The 19,269-nt window shown below is 43.2% G+C and overlaps 1 protein-coding gene across 2 annotated transcripts in view; it reads left to right on the top strand.

Annotated features, from left to right (window-relative positions):
• The first annotated feature begins 387 nt into the window (after positions 1-387).
• The window catches only part of NUP214 (nucleoporin 214), a 38,355-nt gene continuing 19,473 nt past the window's right edge, over positions 388-19,269 (top strand). For both annotated transcript variants that reach the window (XM_014873231.2, XM_014873230.2), the window contains exons 1-24: positions 388-465; positions 1,896-2,091; positions 2,728-2,879; positions 3,048-3,252; positions 3,731-3,801; positions 4,191-4,254; positions 4,517-4,620; positions 4,904-5,010; positions 5,158-5,224; positions 5,743-5,866; positions 7,723-7,884; positions 8,943-9,402; positions 10,711-10,886; positions 11,400-11,491; positions 11,822-11,911; positions 12,246-12,395; positions 12,636-12,794; positions 14,846-14,949; positions 15,426-15,605; positions 16,059-16,144; positions 16,247-16,330; positions 16,651-16,896; positions 17,564-17,728; positions 18,239-18,347. In XM_014873231.2, coding sequence (XP_014728717.2) covers positions 424-465; positions 1,896-2,091; positions 2,728-2,879; positions 3,048-3,252; positions 3,731-3,801; positions 4,191-4,254; positions 4,517-4,620; positions 4,904-5,010; positions 5,158-5,224; positions 5,743-5,866; positions 7,723-7,884; positions 8,943-9,402; positions 10,711-10,886; positions 11,400-11,491; positions 11,822-11,911; positions 12,246-12,395; positions 12,636-12,794; positions 14,846-14,949; positions 15,426-15,605; positions 16,059-16,144; positions 16,247-16,330; positions 16,651-16,896; positions 17,564-17,728; positions 18,239-18,347 — 3,395 coding nt within the window. In that variant the 5' untranslated portion in view covers positions 388-423. The remainder of the gene's footprint in view (positions 466-1,895; positions 2,092-2,727; positions 2,880-3,047; positions 3,253-3,730; positions 3,802-4,190; positions 4,255-4,516; positions 4,621-4,903; positions 5,011-5,157; positions 5,225-5,742; positions 5,867-7,722; positions 7,885-8,942; positions 9,403-10,710; positions 10,887-11,399; positions 11,492-11,821; positions 11,912-12,245; positions 12,396-12,635; positions 12,795-14,845; positions 14,950-15,425; positions 15,606-16,058; positions 16,145-16,246; positions 16,331-16,650; positions 16,897-17,563; positions 17,729-18,238; positions 18,348-19,269) is intronic.

The raw sequence follows: 19,269 nt of genomic DNA, 5'->3' as shown, positions 1-19,269 counted from the left end.
GGCTCCCAGCGCCTCAGAACATGTGGAAAAATCTGGGCGAGAGCACCCAGCCTTAAGCTGCGCCAGGGGCGGTTCGGATTGGACATTGCGAGGAATTTCTTCACAGAAAGGTGATTAGACATCGGAACGGGCTGCCCGGGGGAGTCACCGTCCGTGGAGGTGTTCAAGGAACGACACTCAGTGCTGTGCGCTGGGTGACAAGGTTTTGTGCGGTCACAGGTTGGACTCGATGGTTTCAGGGATATTTTGCAATCTGATTGTGAAAAAGGGTTAATTAGGCACAGCTGTTCAGGGGAGGGCCTGGTGGGAGGACCCGGTGGGAGGACCCAGAGCAGCGAGAGCAGCGGTCGGAGCGGCTCCACCGGAAGCGGAAGCGGCGCGCGGCTCTCCCGGCGGGGCGCGGGCGGCGGGACCGGGGCCGCCATGGGGGACGACATGGACGTGATCCCCGAGCGGGAGATGAAGGTGAGGCACGGGGAGAGGGGGGATGTGAGGGGCAGTCCGACGGGGGGGAAGGATTGGCAGGCTGTTTGACTCGGGCCGGGGGGCCTTGGCTTGGGGCCGGAGGGGAACGGGGCGTGGAGAAGGCTCGGCCTGGGCTGCGAGAGGTGCTGGGTTCTGGGGGAGGTTTGGTCGGGACCGTGGTGGTGACAAACCGAGAAGTTCGGCTCGGGATATGGCGGGGGGCGGGGCTTTTCGAAACATCCTTGCGGTGTTTGTGAAACCGAATTCCAGGCTGGGTCAGGCTGGAGGGGACCACAGTGGTTAAACCTCCCTGCTCAGACTGGTTCGTCCCAAAGCACACGGCACAGGATTGTATCCAAACGGGTCGAGAATATCCCCAGTGGGGGACACTGCACACCTTTTCTGGGCAATCTTGAGGACTTTCAAATACTTGAGAACTTTCTAGCATAGTGTGGTACAAGCCTGTGGGGTGGAAGAGGGAAGTCTGGCATGGCCTTGGTGTAGAGGGGTGTTTAGTGCCTGGGCAGGGAATCACAGAATAGATTGGGTTAGAAGGAACCATAAAGCTCATGTCATTCCAACCCCTGCCACGAACAGGGACACCTTCCACCAGACCAGGTTGCTCCAAGCGTCATCCAGCCTGGCCTCGAGCAGTTTCAGGGATGAAGGAGAGTTGGAGGAGCCTTGTTTTGGAAAAGAGTGATATGTTTCTAAATCCTCAGCATGCCTTGTGCTAGGAATGTCCTGGTTTGGAGATGTTTGGCTATGGGGCAGTGTGAGCTGGAGTCTTGCTGTGTGGTGCCAGCCTAGCCTGTTCTGTGTCACCCAGTGTTACTGTGAGGATGGGTAAGAAGGGACATAGGGGAACAGATTCCTGGAGTGGTTATAGGTCCTTGGGCAGCTGCCTTCTGCTCTCAAAAACAGCATAGTTGGGCTGTTTGTTTTGCAGAAGCTTCTGATTTCCTACCTCCTCCTCAGATTGCAGGAATGTACTTAATTAGTGGCAGTTATTTGGGAATAACTCAGGTGCTTGACTGGAGTTACTGGCCTGTAGGTTAGCAAACGTGTGCCTTGTAGCAGCAAGTTTTGTTCAGTCCTGTCCCATCTTTTCTTTATTCCTTTCTCTTTTCTTCTGTATCCCTTGGCTGGTTTTGATGTGCTCCTGAGAATTTCACATGTCCCAGGCAGATTTTACACAGGCACTGAGTACAAGTGAGATTTAACAAATGGAAAAAAAATGTGGTGTGATAACAGTCTTTCTTGGATGAGACAGAAAATGTTATGGAGCGGCCAGAGGCTGCCTGAGTGTGTGGCAGGGATTTGCAGCTCTCATGGAGAGACTCCTGCACTTACTTAGTCTTAGAGAAGCCAAAGTAAACTGTTCCTCTTGGGCAGCATGTGAACAGCTACTTCCCAACTGTTCCAAACAGGATTTTCAGTTCAGAGCACTGAAGAAGGTTCGAATCTTTGATACTCCTGATGATCTTCCCAAAGAACGCTCCAGCCTCCTCGCAGTGTCCAACAAATATGGACTGGTCTTTGCTGGTGGAGGGACCAGCCTGCAGATCTTCCACACCAGAGATCTTATCATGCAGAAACAGCTGGGAGAAGATCCCAATAAAATTGGTAAGGCACACTTAAATCTCATGGGTTTGGCAGAGATAGGTATATATTGGATTTATGACATGGAGCTCTTGGCTTCTGGTACATGTTACAGTCCTTGCCATTCTCTGTCAGGCGTTTGAATTGCCACATTTTCTTGTGTGGGGAGGCAGGAACTATGGTTGGTAGCCCTTCTTTGAGCTATGAGACTGTGCATGTGTCAGGGATGTGTGTGAGTGGAGGAACACACTGAGGAGTTTTCACACTGAATTACCCACTCTGATTAAATGACTGTCAAGGAGAGGGGAAGCAACCACTGTTCCACCACCTGGGTAAAAAATGGTTTTCATTCTCCTTAGTATCTGTTCCACTCTGTACAAACATAAGTAAAGCCAAAAGTATTTTCACTTATTATTACTCAGGGTACTGAGGGAGGAAAGTGGTGCTTTCTTTTCTCAGAAATTTGGCAACTCCCAAGATTGTATTGGTAGAGAAGAAGAGATTTGCTTTTATTCAGTTTTTTTATATGTTACCTTTGATAGCTGCTGTTACTGGCACTGAGGATTATTGCATAAATTTGTTGTATTGTTTTACAAGAACAACTCTTGCTATTTAAATTTGTTCCCTTCATTCCATCTTCCTTTCCTTTTGTGTTTTAAGTGGAGAATATTCAGGGTACTGTGGTTCCCATGAAGTTTCCTATGCAGCACCTGGCTCTGAGCTGTGACAATCTCACCCTGTCTGTCTGTATGATGTCCAGTGAGATCGGGTCCTTCATCAGCTTTTTTGATGTCCGCACATTCCTCAATCAGGTACAGCATATGCCAAGTGGCTTTGGCTTTGGTTTGGGGTTTGGTTTTTTTTTTTTTTTATCGGTCATTAATTTATAGGCAGGTCAAAACTGCTTTGAACTATGACTTCAGGAGAGTTTGGTTTTGTGCTTCACTTTGACCGTCTTTTGTATTTGTCTTTCCTAAAAGGCAAAACAGCAGAAACAGGCATTTGCTTGTCACAAACTGGCCAAGGACTCAGGAAGTGCAGCCATGGTCAATGACCTGAAGTGGAACCCTGCCAGTCCCACCATGGTGGCCGTGTGCCTGTCCGATGGCAGCATCTCTGTCCTGCAGGTCACAGACTCTGTGAAGGTCTATGCCACACTCCCATCCTCTGCTGCTGTCACGTCTGGTGAGTGGCAGCCTTGGAGGACACTCAGAATGTTGGACATTGAAAAGCAGACACTGATTGACAGGTGTATAAACACAGGTTGCTTGTCTCAGGAGGAGGCTTCTTAAAATTCTTCACAAAAGGGAAGGGTTTAAGCTCAGTGAGACTCAGAAAATGTGTTGCAATAGAATTACTCTTTTCCAGTTGATTGCAGCAGCTGAGTCTTGTGAGTTATCAAACGTGCCCACCTGTGGTTTGTGCTGTCTTAGGCTTGACTGATTTCCAGGAAACCATGCAAATAAGCCTCATCACCTGTTGGGTTTTGACTTGTAGTAGTCTTGCTTTCTCCGTGACTGGATGACTCCTTGTTTGATTCAGATTCATGCTTTTTTTTTTCAGTGGAAAAAATAACAGTTTCAATTTATTGGTCCTGTTTTTGTGTGGCCTTGTAACTCTCCAGTTCCTTAGTACTAATGAAATTATCTTTTTTTTTGCCTAGTGTGTTGGAGCCCAAAGGGAAAACAACTGGCTGCAGGGAGGCAAAATGGCACCGTGGTGCAATATCTGCCTGTAAGTATTGGTAGTGTTAAGGTCTTATGACTTTTCAGGAGTTTGAAATATGGTATTTTGTTGGTTTGGGTTGTTGCTTTGTTTTGCTTTTGTTTTTTTATCTTTGATTGGTTTTTGTATCACAAACTACAGAATTTGGTTAGGTGGCACATGGTGTGAGCCATGTGATGCTACCCAAGTGCTTCAGTAATATTCAGGTGTCTTAGGCCAGTATTTGGTTTAGTTTATGGTTTGCACTGGTCACTAAATTAATGATTTCAGAGTGGCCCATGATGAGTGCTAAAGAATGGGTGAGTTGCTCTAAACCAGTTCTCTGGGCCTTCTGCAAAACTTGAAATTGGATTTGTTCATTGTCTTTTCTGTATATTTAAGAGTTGTTTTATTTGCAGAATCTGCAGGAGAAGAAAGTAATCCCTTGTCCTCCCTTTTATGACTCGGACAATCCTGTTAAAGGTACATCTTTTTATTACTTTTTAACTTGTTTTCTCTTTAAAAGTATTTTACTCGTTCTTCCCCCTGTTGTCTTTAGTTATATCAGCTATATAGCACTGTTTATGAAATTACAGTGTGATTTTCTGTGATTCTTAAGCTTGGTAGTTTAGGAGTTAATTGCCATTTGTTTGTCATTTCCTTTTGTGTGCTGTGCACAGTTAAAATCAACAGGAAAGTATTATTATGAAATGTTTCTGGCTGAAGTATTTGCTTTCTCTTTCAGTTTTGGATGTGCTTTGGATTGGCACGTATGTCTTTGCCATTGTGTATGCAGAGGCTGATGGGACCCTGGAAATGTCTCCACAAGTGGTCATAGCCATATTGCCTGTAAGTGCCAGCAGTCACAGCCACACAAGTGTCTGTTGCTTGTTCCTGACTTGTTCATGGCAGTGGCACCACATAGAATTTGAGTTTGCTACTGCTGTAAATCATGGAATTCAGATTGGGGAGATTAAATGGAGGAAGTAGGATCCACCTAAAAATCAATGAGTAATCTCTTCTCTGCTGAGATCCAAATATGATGTTTTTGGTGTGCTCTGAAAATGTCTAATTTAATGGAGATTACTTGGTTTGTACATTGAAAGATAAATTACCAACGTTCATCTTACAGAAAAAGGAAGAGAAGCGACCAGAGAAATTTGTGAATTTCATGGAGCCGTGCTACACAAGCTGCACTGAGAGACAGCATCATTACTTCCTCAATTTTGTTGAGGAATGGTGAGTGGCAGGAATCATTGGCAAGGTCCTTCCCTTGGTATGCATGTCTGAGGTGCCAATGCTTCTCCTAGATTCTGTTGCTCCTTTTTGCAGACCTTGCAATGGACTGTCATGTTAATTTTAACCTGTTTGTGTCCATGCTTACAGGGATCTAGTTCTGGCAGCTTCAGCAGCTTCCACAGAAGTCGGCATTCTTGCTAGGCAGGGAGATCAGGTAATATTTTTATTCCATTTGTGGAATGTATTTTGTGTTGCAACTGTGCAAATGTGCATTTTCTTTCCCTAAATATAACCTATATAAGACCTGGAATACAATGAGATGATGATTTTTTTAAAGACATCCCAAAATGAAACAAGTTTCTAAATTGTACAAAATCTTAAGATAATTCTTAAATGAACAAGAGATGTGTGTTGTGAACCAAGTACCAGAAGTCTGTTTTTCATTATTCACTTGGCAGTCTCAAAATTTGGTCAAACTCACTATAATAAAGTGATTGATGCGAGGTCATTAGTTGAAGTTAAGCATTAAAAATGTCTGACCTGACATGCAGTGATACATGAGAAGTCACACACAAATCTGTGAAGGACCCTGATCTTTCTGGCATTTGTTAATCTGACAAATTTAAGCAGATAGTCTCTAGCTGGTGTTTCAGGTGTTGTAGGCTGGACTGCTGAAGAAGGCTGATCACAGGAAAGCAGTGGTTGATAGAACAATAATTTTACTTTTTGCAGAACTGGGAGTCGTGGGTTTTGGAGGACTCGAGCAGAGCAGAACTTCCTGTGACAGATAAAAGCGATGACACTCTGCCTGTTGGTGTTGCTGTAGACTACACCAGTAACATGCCCATTGTGATCAGTAAGTCTTGTTAGTCTTTCTTTTGGAGTAGTCCAAAAATCTCAGTATATTTGATATTTTTGAGGGGTAGCCTTGTGCTCAGAGTTCTGGGAGATCATTCTGAAAGGCAGACTGACACACCTGCTGTTTTTATACCAAACCCACAGCACGTGGCTTTACTTCTGTGTAAGGTTTCAGTGGCAAAGTATTAAATACAGTTCTTTCCTGGAGCTCTCAGCATCCTGGGACACAACATCAACAGACATGGCAAACAAAGCTCCTGAGTTAGGTCTGTGTTTCCCAGAACTGGGGCTTTAGTGAGTTTAAAGGAGTCATGTTCTAACACCAGGGATTTCAGGCTGCCCGTGAGGTGTTCTTTATTCTTGTCACTTATGTCCTTTAGAAGAACTGTTTTGTATCAAGTGCATTTGCACAGATCTAAAGTAAAGGTAGGTTGGTTTCAAAGTCAGAAACAGCAAAGATTGCTGAGGTGAATGTGTAGGTTTTAATTCTGCATTAAAGCACAGGGTCTGTACTGCCTAAACCCTGCTGTGCTCTACATTTCAGCTGCATTATTGCTGTACCTTCTGTGCTGCCTGAAGGCACTTCAAAGTACCTTGTCAAAGTCTGAAGCTACATCTGAGCTATTGTGTTGTATCTTAGTGAGTTCTGAGAATTCTTCGTGGAAGGCCAGAGACAGATGGAAATAGAGATGCCTTGAGGCAGAGTGGAAGGTACTGCAGTCAGGAGTTCCTGAAGAGCACAGGAGGGGGCCAGTTAACTGAGACCTTTACCTGAAAGGAAACCTACAGTAGGGAATTGAGGTCAAATGTTGTACTTGAATGCCAAATTGAATTTGAAGCCTTTTCTCTGTTAATCTATACAGTTACTGGATTAAGAAATCTGTCAGGACAGATTTTTTAAAGCCTGTGTTGTGCTGCCTCAGAGTTTTTAAAAAAGGATTTTGGAGAAGCTTTTTGCTAACACATTCTTTGTGTTCTGACACAAGATTTTGGCTGCACATTAATTGGCTTTGCAGTTCACAGTAAGTTTAGGTTGCAGAGAAACCTGATTTGTCCTGGAGCTTGTTCCCAAGTGGAAACTGCCCTTCCCTAGCATGCTTTTCCTGAAGAACCAATAGTAAAGAAAAATGGCCATCCACTGCACTGCCTGACAAACGAAGCATCATTATTATGGCAGATTTTTCCTGCACTCTAGATGTGTTTTATTTGGGTTTTTGTGTTTAATTAAGCACAGTTAAACCATTACAGAATTTTAGAAATACAAAGAATGTTCTGAGGGCTTTAACTGTGCTGAGAATTTCTGTACTGAAGCAGACTCACAAAGCAGCTGCATAAAACACAAGTGTTTTTATATCAGTGGTTCAAATCACGAGGTTATTTGTTTGATGTTGGCTTTCTTTAAAGTTAAAAAGCTTCCTATGTAGCAATTCCATTTTGTAGTTTATGCATATGAATGTTAATGAGGTGACAGGACCCAATGGAATGTGGGGATTGCTGAAAGGAATTTAAGGAGGGAGCAGAGTATCAGTGAGGAGAAATGACTGCTTCAAAATCTGAAAAAGCTTGGCACAGGAATTGATGGGTGAAAGTTGGGCTTTGTCATTCAGGAGATGACATTCAATTGTCAAAATAACCCTTTTAAGAAACATGAAGTCAGGAGCAGAAAGGAATACAAAAGGGTAAAGAAAGAGAGCTGAGCACTGACTGAGAAGCAAGAGAACAAAGATGCAAATGAAAGCAAGAAGGGAGAAATGTAAGAAATATTGTGTGAAGAAAGTCCATGAAAGTGGCAATTCCAGTAGGAACAGAATAGGAAGCCTTGACTGCAGGACTTAAAAGTGTGTTCTCTGGCAGGTGATGAGAAGATCCTTGCTCCAGCTCCAGTTCTGATCCTGCTCTCTACGGATGGTGTGCTTTGCCCATTTTACATGATCAACCAAAACCCAGGAGTCAGGTCACTTATTGTGACCCCAGAGCCACTGCAGCTGGTAGGGGAGAGAGTTCCAAAGGCAGCAGGTAAGTGCTCCAGGGGCTGAGGGGAACACTTGGATTTGTGAATCTTTGCAATACTGTCAGTTCAGTAGTCACATGTGGTCACAGAAAGCATATTTTTTCTTTATAATGATAATGGGGAGCAGTTCTTGAGCATTTCAAGCTCCCAGGGCTGTTCTCTGTCTTTTGTGTATGTGAAATTACCTAGTCCTGTTCACCAAATCACAGAGTCATTTAGTTTGGAAAAGACCTCCAAGAGCCCAGCCTTTAAACCTGTGTGTTTTTGGGATCTTAAGCACTTTGCAGGCTGTGCATTTAGACTTTCCTGTGTAATCAGTCTTTGGAGAATAGGGCCAAACCAGTTTTAGGAGGCTCTTTGCCCAGCTTTGAGCATGGCCTCCACACTTCAGAGAAGGGATGGTTTTCCTCCATAGTTTTGCCACAGGAGGTCATGATATGAACTAAGGTGTTTGACTGCAGCAAAATCCTATTTAAATAAAATGCCATTTAAATCCTGTTTCAAGCTTTCCTCAGCACTGTGAAAATTGTGTCAGCAGGTAAAGAGAAGTAGTTTTGTTTTGAGTTATAGATGTGCTGCCCTGTAGTGTGATGTAGGTAGGTGAGATGATTGTTTGCTTGTCTGCATTCATGGAGAAATAATTGCAAATGCACCATTTTCTTCCCTGTGCCCAAATTTACTTCTCCTTCCCCAACCAGAATGCTGCTGTTTGGCAGCCTGCCTTCCTGCAGTGCTGGCTAACTTGTGTGCTGACTGCCTATTTTATTTGAGATGGCAGGAACTTCATCAAAATCAACGGAGGAAGGTGAAGCTTTTTCACAGGAAACTGCAGACAACATTAATCTGAACAGATTGTTGTACTGAGCGTGACTTTGTACAGTTTCTGTATCACTTGCTGGGATTTGGGACTGCAAGCCCAGCTCTGCCATGTCTCTTCCTCACTGTCCAGTGAGAGAAGCAGTGCTGAGCTGTCCCTGTCAAATAGATTTGGCCTTGCAGTACCTTCTGCCATTAGTCAGTGCAGCCAAATGAGCCTCCTCCTTTCCCATTTGTCTTTCTGCAGGGAGTGCTGCCACGAGTCCAACATCTCCTCCAACTTCTCTAAAACCTGACACAGCACCAGCTGTTGCTCCCACTGTGCCCACCTCAGGTCAGCCTCCAGCAGGGAGTGGAGCAGCTGTTTTTTCCTTCATGCCCTCAGCTGTGAAGACTCCTGGCTCCACAGGCAGTGATCCTCCACCATATTCCTTCACCACTGATGCCTCCAAGCAAGCCCAGACTCCTGCTCTGACTGGGGCAGCAACATTCTCCTTCTCCTCCTCCTCTCCTTCTTCCAAGGCATCCATAACTCCTGCTTCTGTAGGCAGCACTACAACAGCTCCTGCCACCTCCTTTCCTTTTGGGTCCATGAACTTTAAACCAGCTGCAGACAACTCATCTGGGCCATTGCTCTCCACAGCACCTGCACAGAAGTCATCTTTTACACCTTCATCTTCTTCAGTCAAAGTGAACCTCAGTGAGAAGTAAATATATTGAGCAGTGAATGCAGGGGCTGGATGCTTGTTAAATTTCTGCAGGCGTGGATAGTGTATGGTAGTTGTGAAGGTGGTGTCTGGCTTTTTGCCCTGACAAAGTTCCCCACATTCCCAAGAGAGCACTGAAGAAGCCCCTCTTTATCCAAGAGTGTTGGGGCTGTGGAAACCTTCAGTGCTTCCCATGTCAGAAGTTGTTTTTCATGAGCATGGTACTAGTCAAGGGACAATGCCAAAAATTTAGACTTGATAAATTGCCAGAGACTTAGAGGGATTTTTATATCTTTGTTTCATAGGCAACAAACAGTGATTCCATGCTTTGGTTTGATGAAAGTCGTGGCTGAGGGCTGCTGGGAAATCCCTTCTGTCTGGGGCTGCTTTAGTGGGGTGGTGATAGCACAAGTTTCTCTGACAGTTTGTTGAAGGTTCCTTACCCCCAACCTGAGAGGAAGCTGAAGCCACAGATGATGGATTGCTTTGCCACTCTGTGTTCAGCAGAAAAGGTTCCAGACCTTTTGGTTCTGTTCTTAATTGGACACTTGCTCACTGAGCACAGGATCTGGAATCTTCAAAGCTTGTTCACACCAACTGAAAAAAACTGATATTGATCAAAAACTATGCAAAATGGGTTTGAGTGAGTGTTCTCAGATGTCATATACTCACTCTTCCCTCCAACTCCTGAGACTTGCTCTTTATTTTTAGAAAAAGTGGTTTAAAACTCAGGGCTATATTAATTGGAGCTGCTTTTTAAGGAGAAGAACTTTCATGTAAATGCATCATAAGAAATTTCTGACGGTTCAAATGATTATTTTTGAATTAGAAAAATCTTTACTACACCAGAATCTGATGGGAGCTCTTAGGGCTTTTTATATTTTGTGTATAAAGCAAATAATACACCAGTGAATTGGCTGAATATTTAAATTGGCTGCCTTGAGGAGCTGAGTTTGCAAATGAATAGGAATTCATATTTTCTTGCAGAATTTCTGTTTGAGCCTTACTCGAAGGATGACACTGAAGGACAGCTCAGATTTGCTATAGTGGGAACAAAATTATGAGGTGCATTTGGAGCAGGGTAGTACTTTTTGATGGCATTTAGCTTTTGCTCATGGGAGGATCTAAGATAGAAATCTTTGTGGTTCCATGTATTCAGAAATTATCCTGAATGACTTCTTCCCACTGTCTCCAGAAGTTAAACTGATTTTGTATCTGGAGCTTGAGTTGTTGCTGATCCCTGGGGATGCTCATTCATTCATTCACTCATTCATTTATTCACTCATTCATTTATTCATTCTGTTGCAGGTTTGGTGCTGTAGACACCTCTTCTCCCACGAGCAGCAGTGGTCAATGCACTTCCACGATGTTTTCCTTCTCAACCAGTTCCAAAACTGCTCCTGGAGGTTCTCTGAGCCAGTCCATGCCCCTTGCAGCCCCTCCTACCACACCACTGAAGACTTCATCCCCTGTGCCTGCCACAGGTAAGAGTCTGATCCTATTGTTGGGAATAATGCATTATAAAAAACGTTCTAAAAGTTTTAGGGCACGGGAAGCTTCATTTGGCTTCTTTCTTGTTTTTCCTGCTCCAGAGGCCTTCCTGATTGGCACACCATCATGATGTGAATCACTTTGTCTTGAAACTGAGCAGTTTTTCCATTTGTGCTCTATTTCTCAGAGTGCCATATGTGAAATAATTATATTCAGCTGCTTAAGTTTGCCCAGAAGTTCTGACATTTTCAGTGCTCTGATTATGAATGTTTCTGGGCAGCCACACAAATCAGTGCTTTACCTTCCATCTGCATTGATTAGAGTTCAAGGTAGTCACAGAGAAGTTGGGTGAAAGTGAAAAGGCACCTGAGGAAGGTTTATTCTTGCATTGGGACCCATAGCACTACTGCTTTTGGATTTGATAGTGGTGATTGTTTCTGATTACAGCCTGTTTCCTCAAGCTTTATACAAGTTCATCAATTATTGTTGTTCTTATTCAATTCCAGTGGCACGTCCTGCTCAAAATACTCCTTCAGTTTCCTTGGTACAGAAGACACCCAAAATCACCCCATCACCAGCAAAGCCAAGCTCCACTCAGGTAACAGGAGCTTGACTGGGTTCTTTGGAGGGTGAATGTTTTTCATGGCCCATGAATTGCTTAGAATTCCTTGGACTGAGCTAGTGTTTTTAGGTCAAAGAATTAGCTAACTTTTCATTTTGAAATAGTAGCAAATCTGTGTTTCTAAACAATGTTCTCTGCATGTATTTAGAGAGCTGTGTTTTGACCTATGTTAGAATAAAAGTGTCTGGTGTCTGAATGGAGTTTCTAACACCAGGTTTTTTTTTTATATTCTAAGCTCCCCACTGCAGTGGATATATCCTTAATATTGGTTTTGGTTTTGTCTTTTTTTTTTTTTTTTTTTTCCAGGGCAAATCAGCACCCCCCAGCACAGCTTTGGAGAAACAGACTCACCAGTGGAAGGAGTCAGACCCTGTCATAGCAGGAATCAGGGAGGAGGTGAGATTTTCAAGCAGTTTTCTTCATAATGCTACACAAACACTTCAGCTGTGTTCTGATGGTGTCTGTAAGTAGTTTAGGAATCAGAATGGAAATTTTTCCTGAGATGATCAGCCTGGTTTTAGTTGTTGTGTGTCCTAGTCAGTCATCTTTAGTCAACATCTTTGTTGAGAGGATGCAATATTCTTTCCTGTTAATGTTCAAGAAGAATTTCCTGCTTTGGCTGCAAAGTGACCAGTGTTTATGATGTAGTTGAGGCATGATCCAAGAGCTGAGACATTTGTTCCAGTCCCTGCTGTGTTTTCAGTGGCTGCCCTTCTGTTTGGCTTTGCAGATTGCACATTTTCAAAAGGAGATGGAGGAGCTGAAGGCCCGGACTTCCAAAGCCTGTTTCCAAGTTGGAACTCCAGAGGAAATGAAGATGCTGCGAACTGAATCAGATGATCTTCACACCTTCCTCTTGGAAATTAAAGAGACAACAGAGGTGAGCAGAATCTCTTCAAGCTGTGAACCAGCAGTGACTCTTCCTCACCTGATGTTCCTCTTTAACCTTAACCTGCTGCAGCCGAGCTGTACATAGAACATCTGACTCTGCTTTGTTAATGACGGGGTGGCATTTGCCCTTGTGCTTTCAGGCAGATGCTTGCAGAAGCCCTTGTGCTAGAGATGGCAGTGGAAAATGTTATTTTGAACCTTGTCCCATCTGTTCCATTTCACTTTGCAGTCACTTCATGGAGATATCAGTATTCTGAAGACAACCCTGCTGGAGGGATTTGCAGGGGTAGAAGAGGCTAAAGAACAGAACGAACAGAATCGTAGCTCGGGGTATTTACATTTGCTCTATAAGAAACCTTTGGATCCCAAGAGTGAAGCACAGCTTCAGGTATGAATCATGTCAGCCAACTTCTGATAGAGAGCTTTAAATAAAATAAAACTAAGGCTTGTGTGTACAAGTGCCCAGCATTGTTTTTCTGCCCAGAATATTTGCTGATTCAGTAAAGAGTCTAGTAAATGTGTGGTGAGCTTTGGTTTCCATGAGTTTGCAAGAGATGCTGGAAGTCCTCTCCTGAAGCTCCTCTCTGTTGTTGCCATTTGCAGGGATGATTCAGAACTCCTTCTGAAGGGATGTAGTTCACCTGAGATCCAAGTCTTCTCTAATCTTAGAATGTGACTCTTGACATCCTGTTCTTCTCAGCCTGTACTGTTTGCTCAGGGATTTCAGTTAAAAGAATGTTGGGTTTTTTTCCTACACTTTATAGAAGAGTTCTTGAAATTATTTTTATCTTCAGCAAGTGCCTTATGGAACAATTTGATGATTTATTATGACTTAGAGAATTGTGTGGTTAATTTCATGGATGGTGGAGCATAAAGCTTAATGATATTCTAAAAGCTGGGGCACAAAGGAAAATAACCAGCAGTACATAAAGAGGCTTTCAAAGACAAGAAGAAAGTAGGGGTGAAGCACTTTTTGTTACAGCTCTGGTGATGAAGGCTATTTAACCCTAAGCAAAATAGAGTGAATGTGCCCTACAAATAACACTTGGTCTTTTATACACTGATAAGTTCCCCTCAAGAGGTTTGACTGGCAGGTTGAAGGCATAATTGAATGTCATCTTTGTGGCAGTAGATATCAAGATCATGCATGCAGTTATTAGAAATCAGCTGACACAAAATGGTTTCTTTTAGGTCTGTTCTCTAATCTTCACCTGGATTCTCTTGATTGATTCAGTTTAATTGCATGCCTGCTTTGATGTCCAGCACATCTCTGTGGCATTTAAAGCTTATGCTTGTGACTTCAGAGAGATGATAGATAATCTTGAAGTACATGTTTCACTGTGTAGAGGAAAGGACCATGAGGAAAGAATAACACAGTGGGAGAGAAGTAGAAGTGGGTTGGAATAGAAGGAGAGAGCTCTTGGGTCAACTTTGTGAAAGTTGGCTTTGAGAAAGCCCTGTGCTGATTCTGAAATTTTGTTCTGTCTAAATTATCCCCATTCTCCTGGATGAGAAAAGGTCCCTTAGGCAGCTTTGTGTCTTAGTTTTCAATGAAATTTTCAAGACCCTGAGACTTCTCTGATGTCCAGCTGTATCAATTTGGTATCCAGAGAGTTGCAGCCCTGTAGGTGCTGGAGAAAGGGAACCCGGGTTTGGCAGTGCTTAACATTTGCTTTCAGGTTGGAGATGTCCCATTAGAATTTCATGCTGTATCTTGAAAGCATTTGCAGTGGAATTCTTCCCAAGCTGTGTTCCTTGGCTACTTCATTATATTTAGGTGAACATTCTGTTGAGATGAGCTGAAATCAACTGCAGTTCCCATTTCCTTTTTACAAGGTTGGAGGTCAAGCCACAACTTGTTCAAGCCATGGATAAGTCACTTTATTCTCCATCCTTGCTTTTTATTTCTTTTTCTTACCTATAGAAGTCAAATTAATTCCTTGCCTTAATGTGGGGGTGTGAGCATTTGTGAGTGTTTTCATGAATCATAGTCTATGAATGCTAATATTCTAGAGCTGTGTGAGTAGCCTGCAAAGCTTTGATCACTTATAATTGTTAGAAGTTTCAATGTTGTAAGATGGGAGCAAATGACTCATGTTCTGGAAGTGACATTTGAAATAAGGATTGTTTTGTATAATGCCTAGTGTTTGTAAAATCCTTTCTGTAAAGACCTGACAGTGTTTTTGCAAATATTATGGGCAATATTACTCTTAGTGGAGAGCTGAGGTGAAGTGTCCAGGCCAAACCCTGTGTGTACCCCACTGATTGTTATGGGAATTTTCACCATGTTGGGTTCTGTTGTGCTGGTAAAACATTCCAGGCAGAAATATGGGCAAGTGCTCTATGACTTAGACTGAATGAGCCCAGAGTCTTCATCTCCTTCAACTGAAACTGAGATTTCTGAAGGGAATTGAAAACTCACTTTATTTTGCATGGCAGGAAATCCGGCGCTTGCACCAGTACGTGAAGTTTGCTGTTCAGGATGTGAACGACGTTCTGGATTTGGAGTGGGATCGGCACCTGGAGCAGAAGAGAAAGCAGAAGTAAGGAATTGAATCTGGAGTACAGAACTACAGCAGTGAATTGGGCATTAGTCTATGATCAACAAAGACCTTTTTCTGTTTAACAGTTTGCTATTTTTTGAGGGTCTGAGAGCTCAGACACCTAATGGGAGCCATAGATTCAGACTCCTGCCTTTCATACATGTTATAAGCTTGTTGTGTCTGCTTACAGTGCAAATAGTGCTTATAGAAAAAAACTCTTAAGTTTTGCAGAAATTCATTGCTGGCAGCTAATGAAACTTTTCTAATAGATGAAACACCTTGAAACAAATGAACTAAGTAAATAAACTGGCAGCGTATTCAAAGGAGAAATTTGTATTTGAGACAAACTGAACTGTTTTGGTGGTTGACCTCCTTTGAGTTTCAGTAGCCACTAAACCATTGGTGTTTGCTTGCCTTCCTGTGACCCAGGTGCACAGAATGGTCTTTATCCCTGTCTCTTGATCTGATCTCTGCAGGCGTCTGATAGTCCCTGAGCGAGAGACTTTGTTCAACACCCTGGCAAATAACCGGGAAATCATCAACCAGCAGAGGAAGAGACTGAACCACCTGGTGAACAGCCTGCAGCAGCTCCGCCTCTACAACCAGACATCTCAGTGGAGTGTTCCCAGTGACACATCTCTAAACAGTGCTCAGAGGTATGTGGAACATCAATTCCTCCTCCTCTCTTGCCCCCAGGTGCATCCTCCAGAGAATGATGTTTTGTGGGCATGATATAGGAAGAGAGGACTGTAATAAAGATTATACTAAACCATGCCCAGGTATTACAGAAGCTCATTGGTTGTATTGTGGGACACTGTTTAATGCTTAGCAGAAATTTCCCCTAAAAGTTTTAAGGAGTTTTATAGTAAATGGGATTATAGAGCCTCCAGGATGAGATACTGCTGGTTGTCTGTCTGACTTTAGGGGAAGGAGTGAATGGCTCTTGAAGTTTCTGAAATAGTTAAAGTGCATCACACAGTATCTGGAGGAGCCAGTTGTTCTTCCAGATATCCCAGTGATTCTAGTGGCTAGATTGGCCCAATTTTGTTCCTGCTTTGGTTGGTTTCTTTTTGCTGCTGCTGTTTTTTCACTGTTCTGCCTTGTCCCAGTTTTGACAGTGACCTTGAAAGCCTGCGCAACGATTTGATGAAAACTACTTTGAAATCACAGTCCAAACCTCTGCCCAAAGCACCTGGTAATTTATTCTTTCTTCCTGGCATTCACACCATAAATGTGAATTACCTTTTTTTTGACTTGCAATTTGACTGTGGACTAATAACTGTCTTCCATTTTCCAGCTAAATTATCCCCAGTGAAGCAGGCACAGCTGAGGAATTTTCTAGCCAAGAGGAAAACTCCACCAATTAGGTCGACAGCTCCAGGTAAACCTTTAGTTACCATAGAATTTTGAAATGTTTTCCAGGAGGATGGCTTACCTGCTGTGAGACTGAGACTTGAAATTAGCTTTTGACTTCTTAAGCCTTAATTTTCCTGTCCTGTTCTCCCAACTGCTCTCAGGAGGACTTGCTTACAGTTGCTGTCTGGTTGAAGGCTGTCTTTCCAGGCAGTTCAGAAGTCAAATCCTATCAATGCAGGAGCAAAACAAAATAGGAGACCATCCTAAAATAGGGTGCATTTTTCCTGGCTGTTACATTGGATTGTTCCCTCAACTTAATACTGAATTTTGTTTTTGATGTTGCAGCAAGTTTGTCCCGATCTGCCTTCTTGTCCACGAGATATTATGAAGATTTGGATGAAGTCAGCTCTACATCTTCAGTTTCTCAGTCACTGGAGAATGATGATTCCCAAGCAGTGGACCAGGAAGAAGAGGCTGCCCCAGTCCAAGTCCCTCGTCATGCTCCTGTCGTCCGAACTCCCTCAATCCAGCCTGGTTTGATGGCTCAGTCTCCATCCTTTGGGAAACAGCACCTCTCCCTGGGTACTTTGTGTGAGTTATGTTTGCAGTATCTCTTCTCAATGTGGTCTTGTGGGTAGCTTTAACTGCTTTATTATCCATTGCCAGTGCTTCAGGCCCTGGAGAAATGAGATTGCAGGATACAAATTTACATTTCTAGGTTCCCAGGAGAAGTAACAGAGTGTCTTTGTAACCTCATGAACCTGAGCTAAAAACACTAAACCACCTTGACTCGCTGATTGTGTTTTTGTGATAGCCTGGTTCTTTCAGATTGCAGTGACCTAAAATATTGCCCAAAGACTAAGAAACTGAAGTACTACTTAATTTGGTTGATGTGGCCAAGATTAGGAGTTCTGAGCCCAGTAAGTCTCAGTAAGAACTGCATTTGCATACTCAGTTTCCCTTGTGCTAGAGAGGTTTCTTTAATCTCTGCAGCCAGAGAGAAAAATAAAGTGTCAGCTACAGGAGACTGAAAGTCCTCTAATGCATTGAAATGACATCTATTGACACTTACTAAATTCCTTGGGAAATACCTTAATCTGCCAGGGACAGACTGTGTTGATTGTTTGAATGGCCTGCACACCACTCCTATCAGAAGGAAGCTGTGTACTTAGAGGAACTGCAGTTCAGCAAAGGCTTTCAAAGATTCCCTGATTTATAGATAAACATTTAACATTTTATTAATTTGGTTTTTTTTTAGTGCCTACATCTTCAAACAGAATCATCCCACAAGGGGCAGACAGTACAATGCTTGCAACAAAGACTGTGAAACACGGGGCCCCTGCTCCCACTGTCACTGTTCCAGCACCACAAGCAGCTGCTGCTGCAGCTCTGCAGAGGCAGATGGCTGCCAACCAGTCCCCAGGTAAAAGAATGGCTAATTGCCCAAGTGACCTCTGAGCAGCTGAATGGGGCTTTCACAGGGATTTAGTGCTCTCAGAGGAGGAGATCATCAAACAAAATGTGGTGCACATCTGTAGTTGTTGCACCTCTGAGCTATCCAGTGTTCCTTTGTCTTCTTTTTTCCTATAAGCTGCTAGTGCAAAATAGTTGAGAAACTCCCATTTCAGTTAACAGAAGATGTTACAATGTTGGTAAGAGAGAGCTCATAATAATTAGATTTAGTCAGCAAACAGCAAAGAATGTACCAACCATACAGATTACTGTGACTTCTTTTGTCCTTGTCCTCAGTGAAGTCTGAGGTTCCAAATGTTTCAGGCCAGGTACACTACATATGTTCTAGAATCTTGGATGGATCTTTTTGGAATTATTCAGGCCATATTGCATGAAATGAAATGCTTAATATGGAGTTTGTCTTTACTTTTTTTTTTTTTTTTTTTTTTTTCCCCCTCCATTTTTTTTCTGTTCCTTAAAGCTGTGAGCACCTCCCTGACTGAATCTACTCTGAAGAACGTTCCTCAGGTGGTGAATGTTCGAGAACTCAAGTCTGGTGCACTGACTCCAGCAGTCTCTGCAGTGATAGGGTGAGTGAGTGCATGCTGCCCTTTCTGGTGGCCTTTGGTAGCATTTGCACTGGAGCACATCTGCCAGTGGGGAGCAGTAGCAGTGTTTTACTGAGTCTGGCTGTGTAAGACCTAAAGTGGGTGTATTTAGACAAGAGTATTGGGTTTGTGGATTGAAAGAAAGAATTAAGAAAGAAACATCTTTCCAGGTCATTCGAGGATTTGCTAATGGCTTGTCGTGAACAAATGACAAGACCAGTATTAACCTCCTTCTCCATTTGTCTGTGAAATGCATTTATGTGCATCTTCTTCTTTTGGGATTCAGTGGTTTTACTGCTAATATGAAATTTGGCCCTGGTATCTCTCCAATCACTACCTCTGTTGTACCTCTTTCAGTGAGGCAATTGCAGCCCTCTGTCATTGAGTGTGGTCTGTAACTTCAGGCTGTCCAGATGTTTTCCTTCTAATTTGTCATCCTTTGCAGAGAGGACCTTCTCTGGAGTTATTCCTCTTCTGTCTGTTCCCAGATTCACCCCCTGAAGGGAGGGAGAACTGTGCTCTGGCTTTTCTGGAAACTTGTTTCAAATGTTTTGACATCAGAATTTTGACTGAAGGGTTGGGTGTCACTAGGGCTCAGTGACTTTGGGACACTACCGAGCTGCAAGGCTCTTCCTCATGACTAAATCTGAGCATTGACTTCTGCTATTTAACCTTGAATTTGTTACCATTTCTTGTGAGTTAGCTGTAACACTTGGCTTCCCTACCCTGCTTCCTGCAGACAACAGCAAGCTTAGCTCATTCCAGAGATTTCTGCCTTATCACCAGGCTCTGTCACCAGCCTAGGACTAGGCTTTTTCTCTGTCATTGTAATGACCTTGAAACTGTCTTTTTTTGAAGTTCCTACTGTTGCTTGAGGCCAGGGCAGTGCCTGGCCAGTTCTGGG

The sequence above is a fragment of the Sturnus vulgaris genome, chromosome 22 (assembly GCF_052056855.1).
Source record: "Sturnus vulgaris isolate bStuVul1 chromosome 22, bStuVul1.hap1, whole genome shotgun sequence".
Taxonomy (NCBI): domain Eukaryota; kingdom Metazoa; phylum Chordata; class Aves; order Passeriformes; family Sturnidae; genus Sturnus; species Sturnus vulgaris.
The sequence above is the reverse complement of the archived record's forward strand: the minus strand, read 5'-3'. Positions and strand labels throughout refer to the sequence as shown.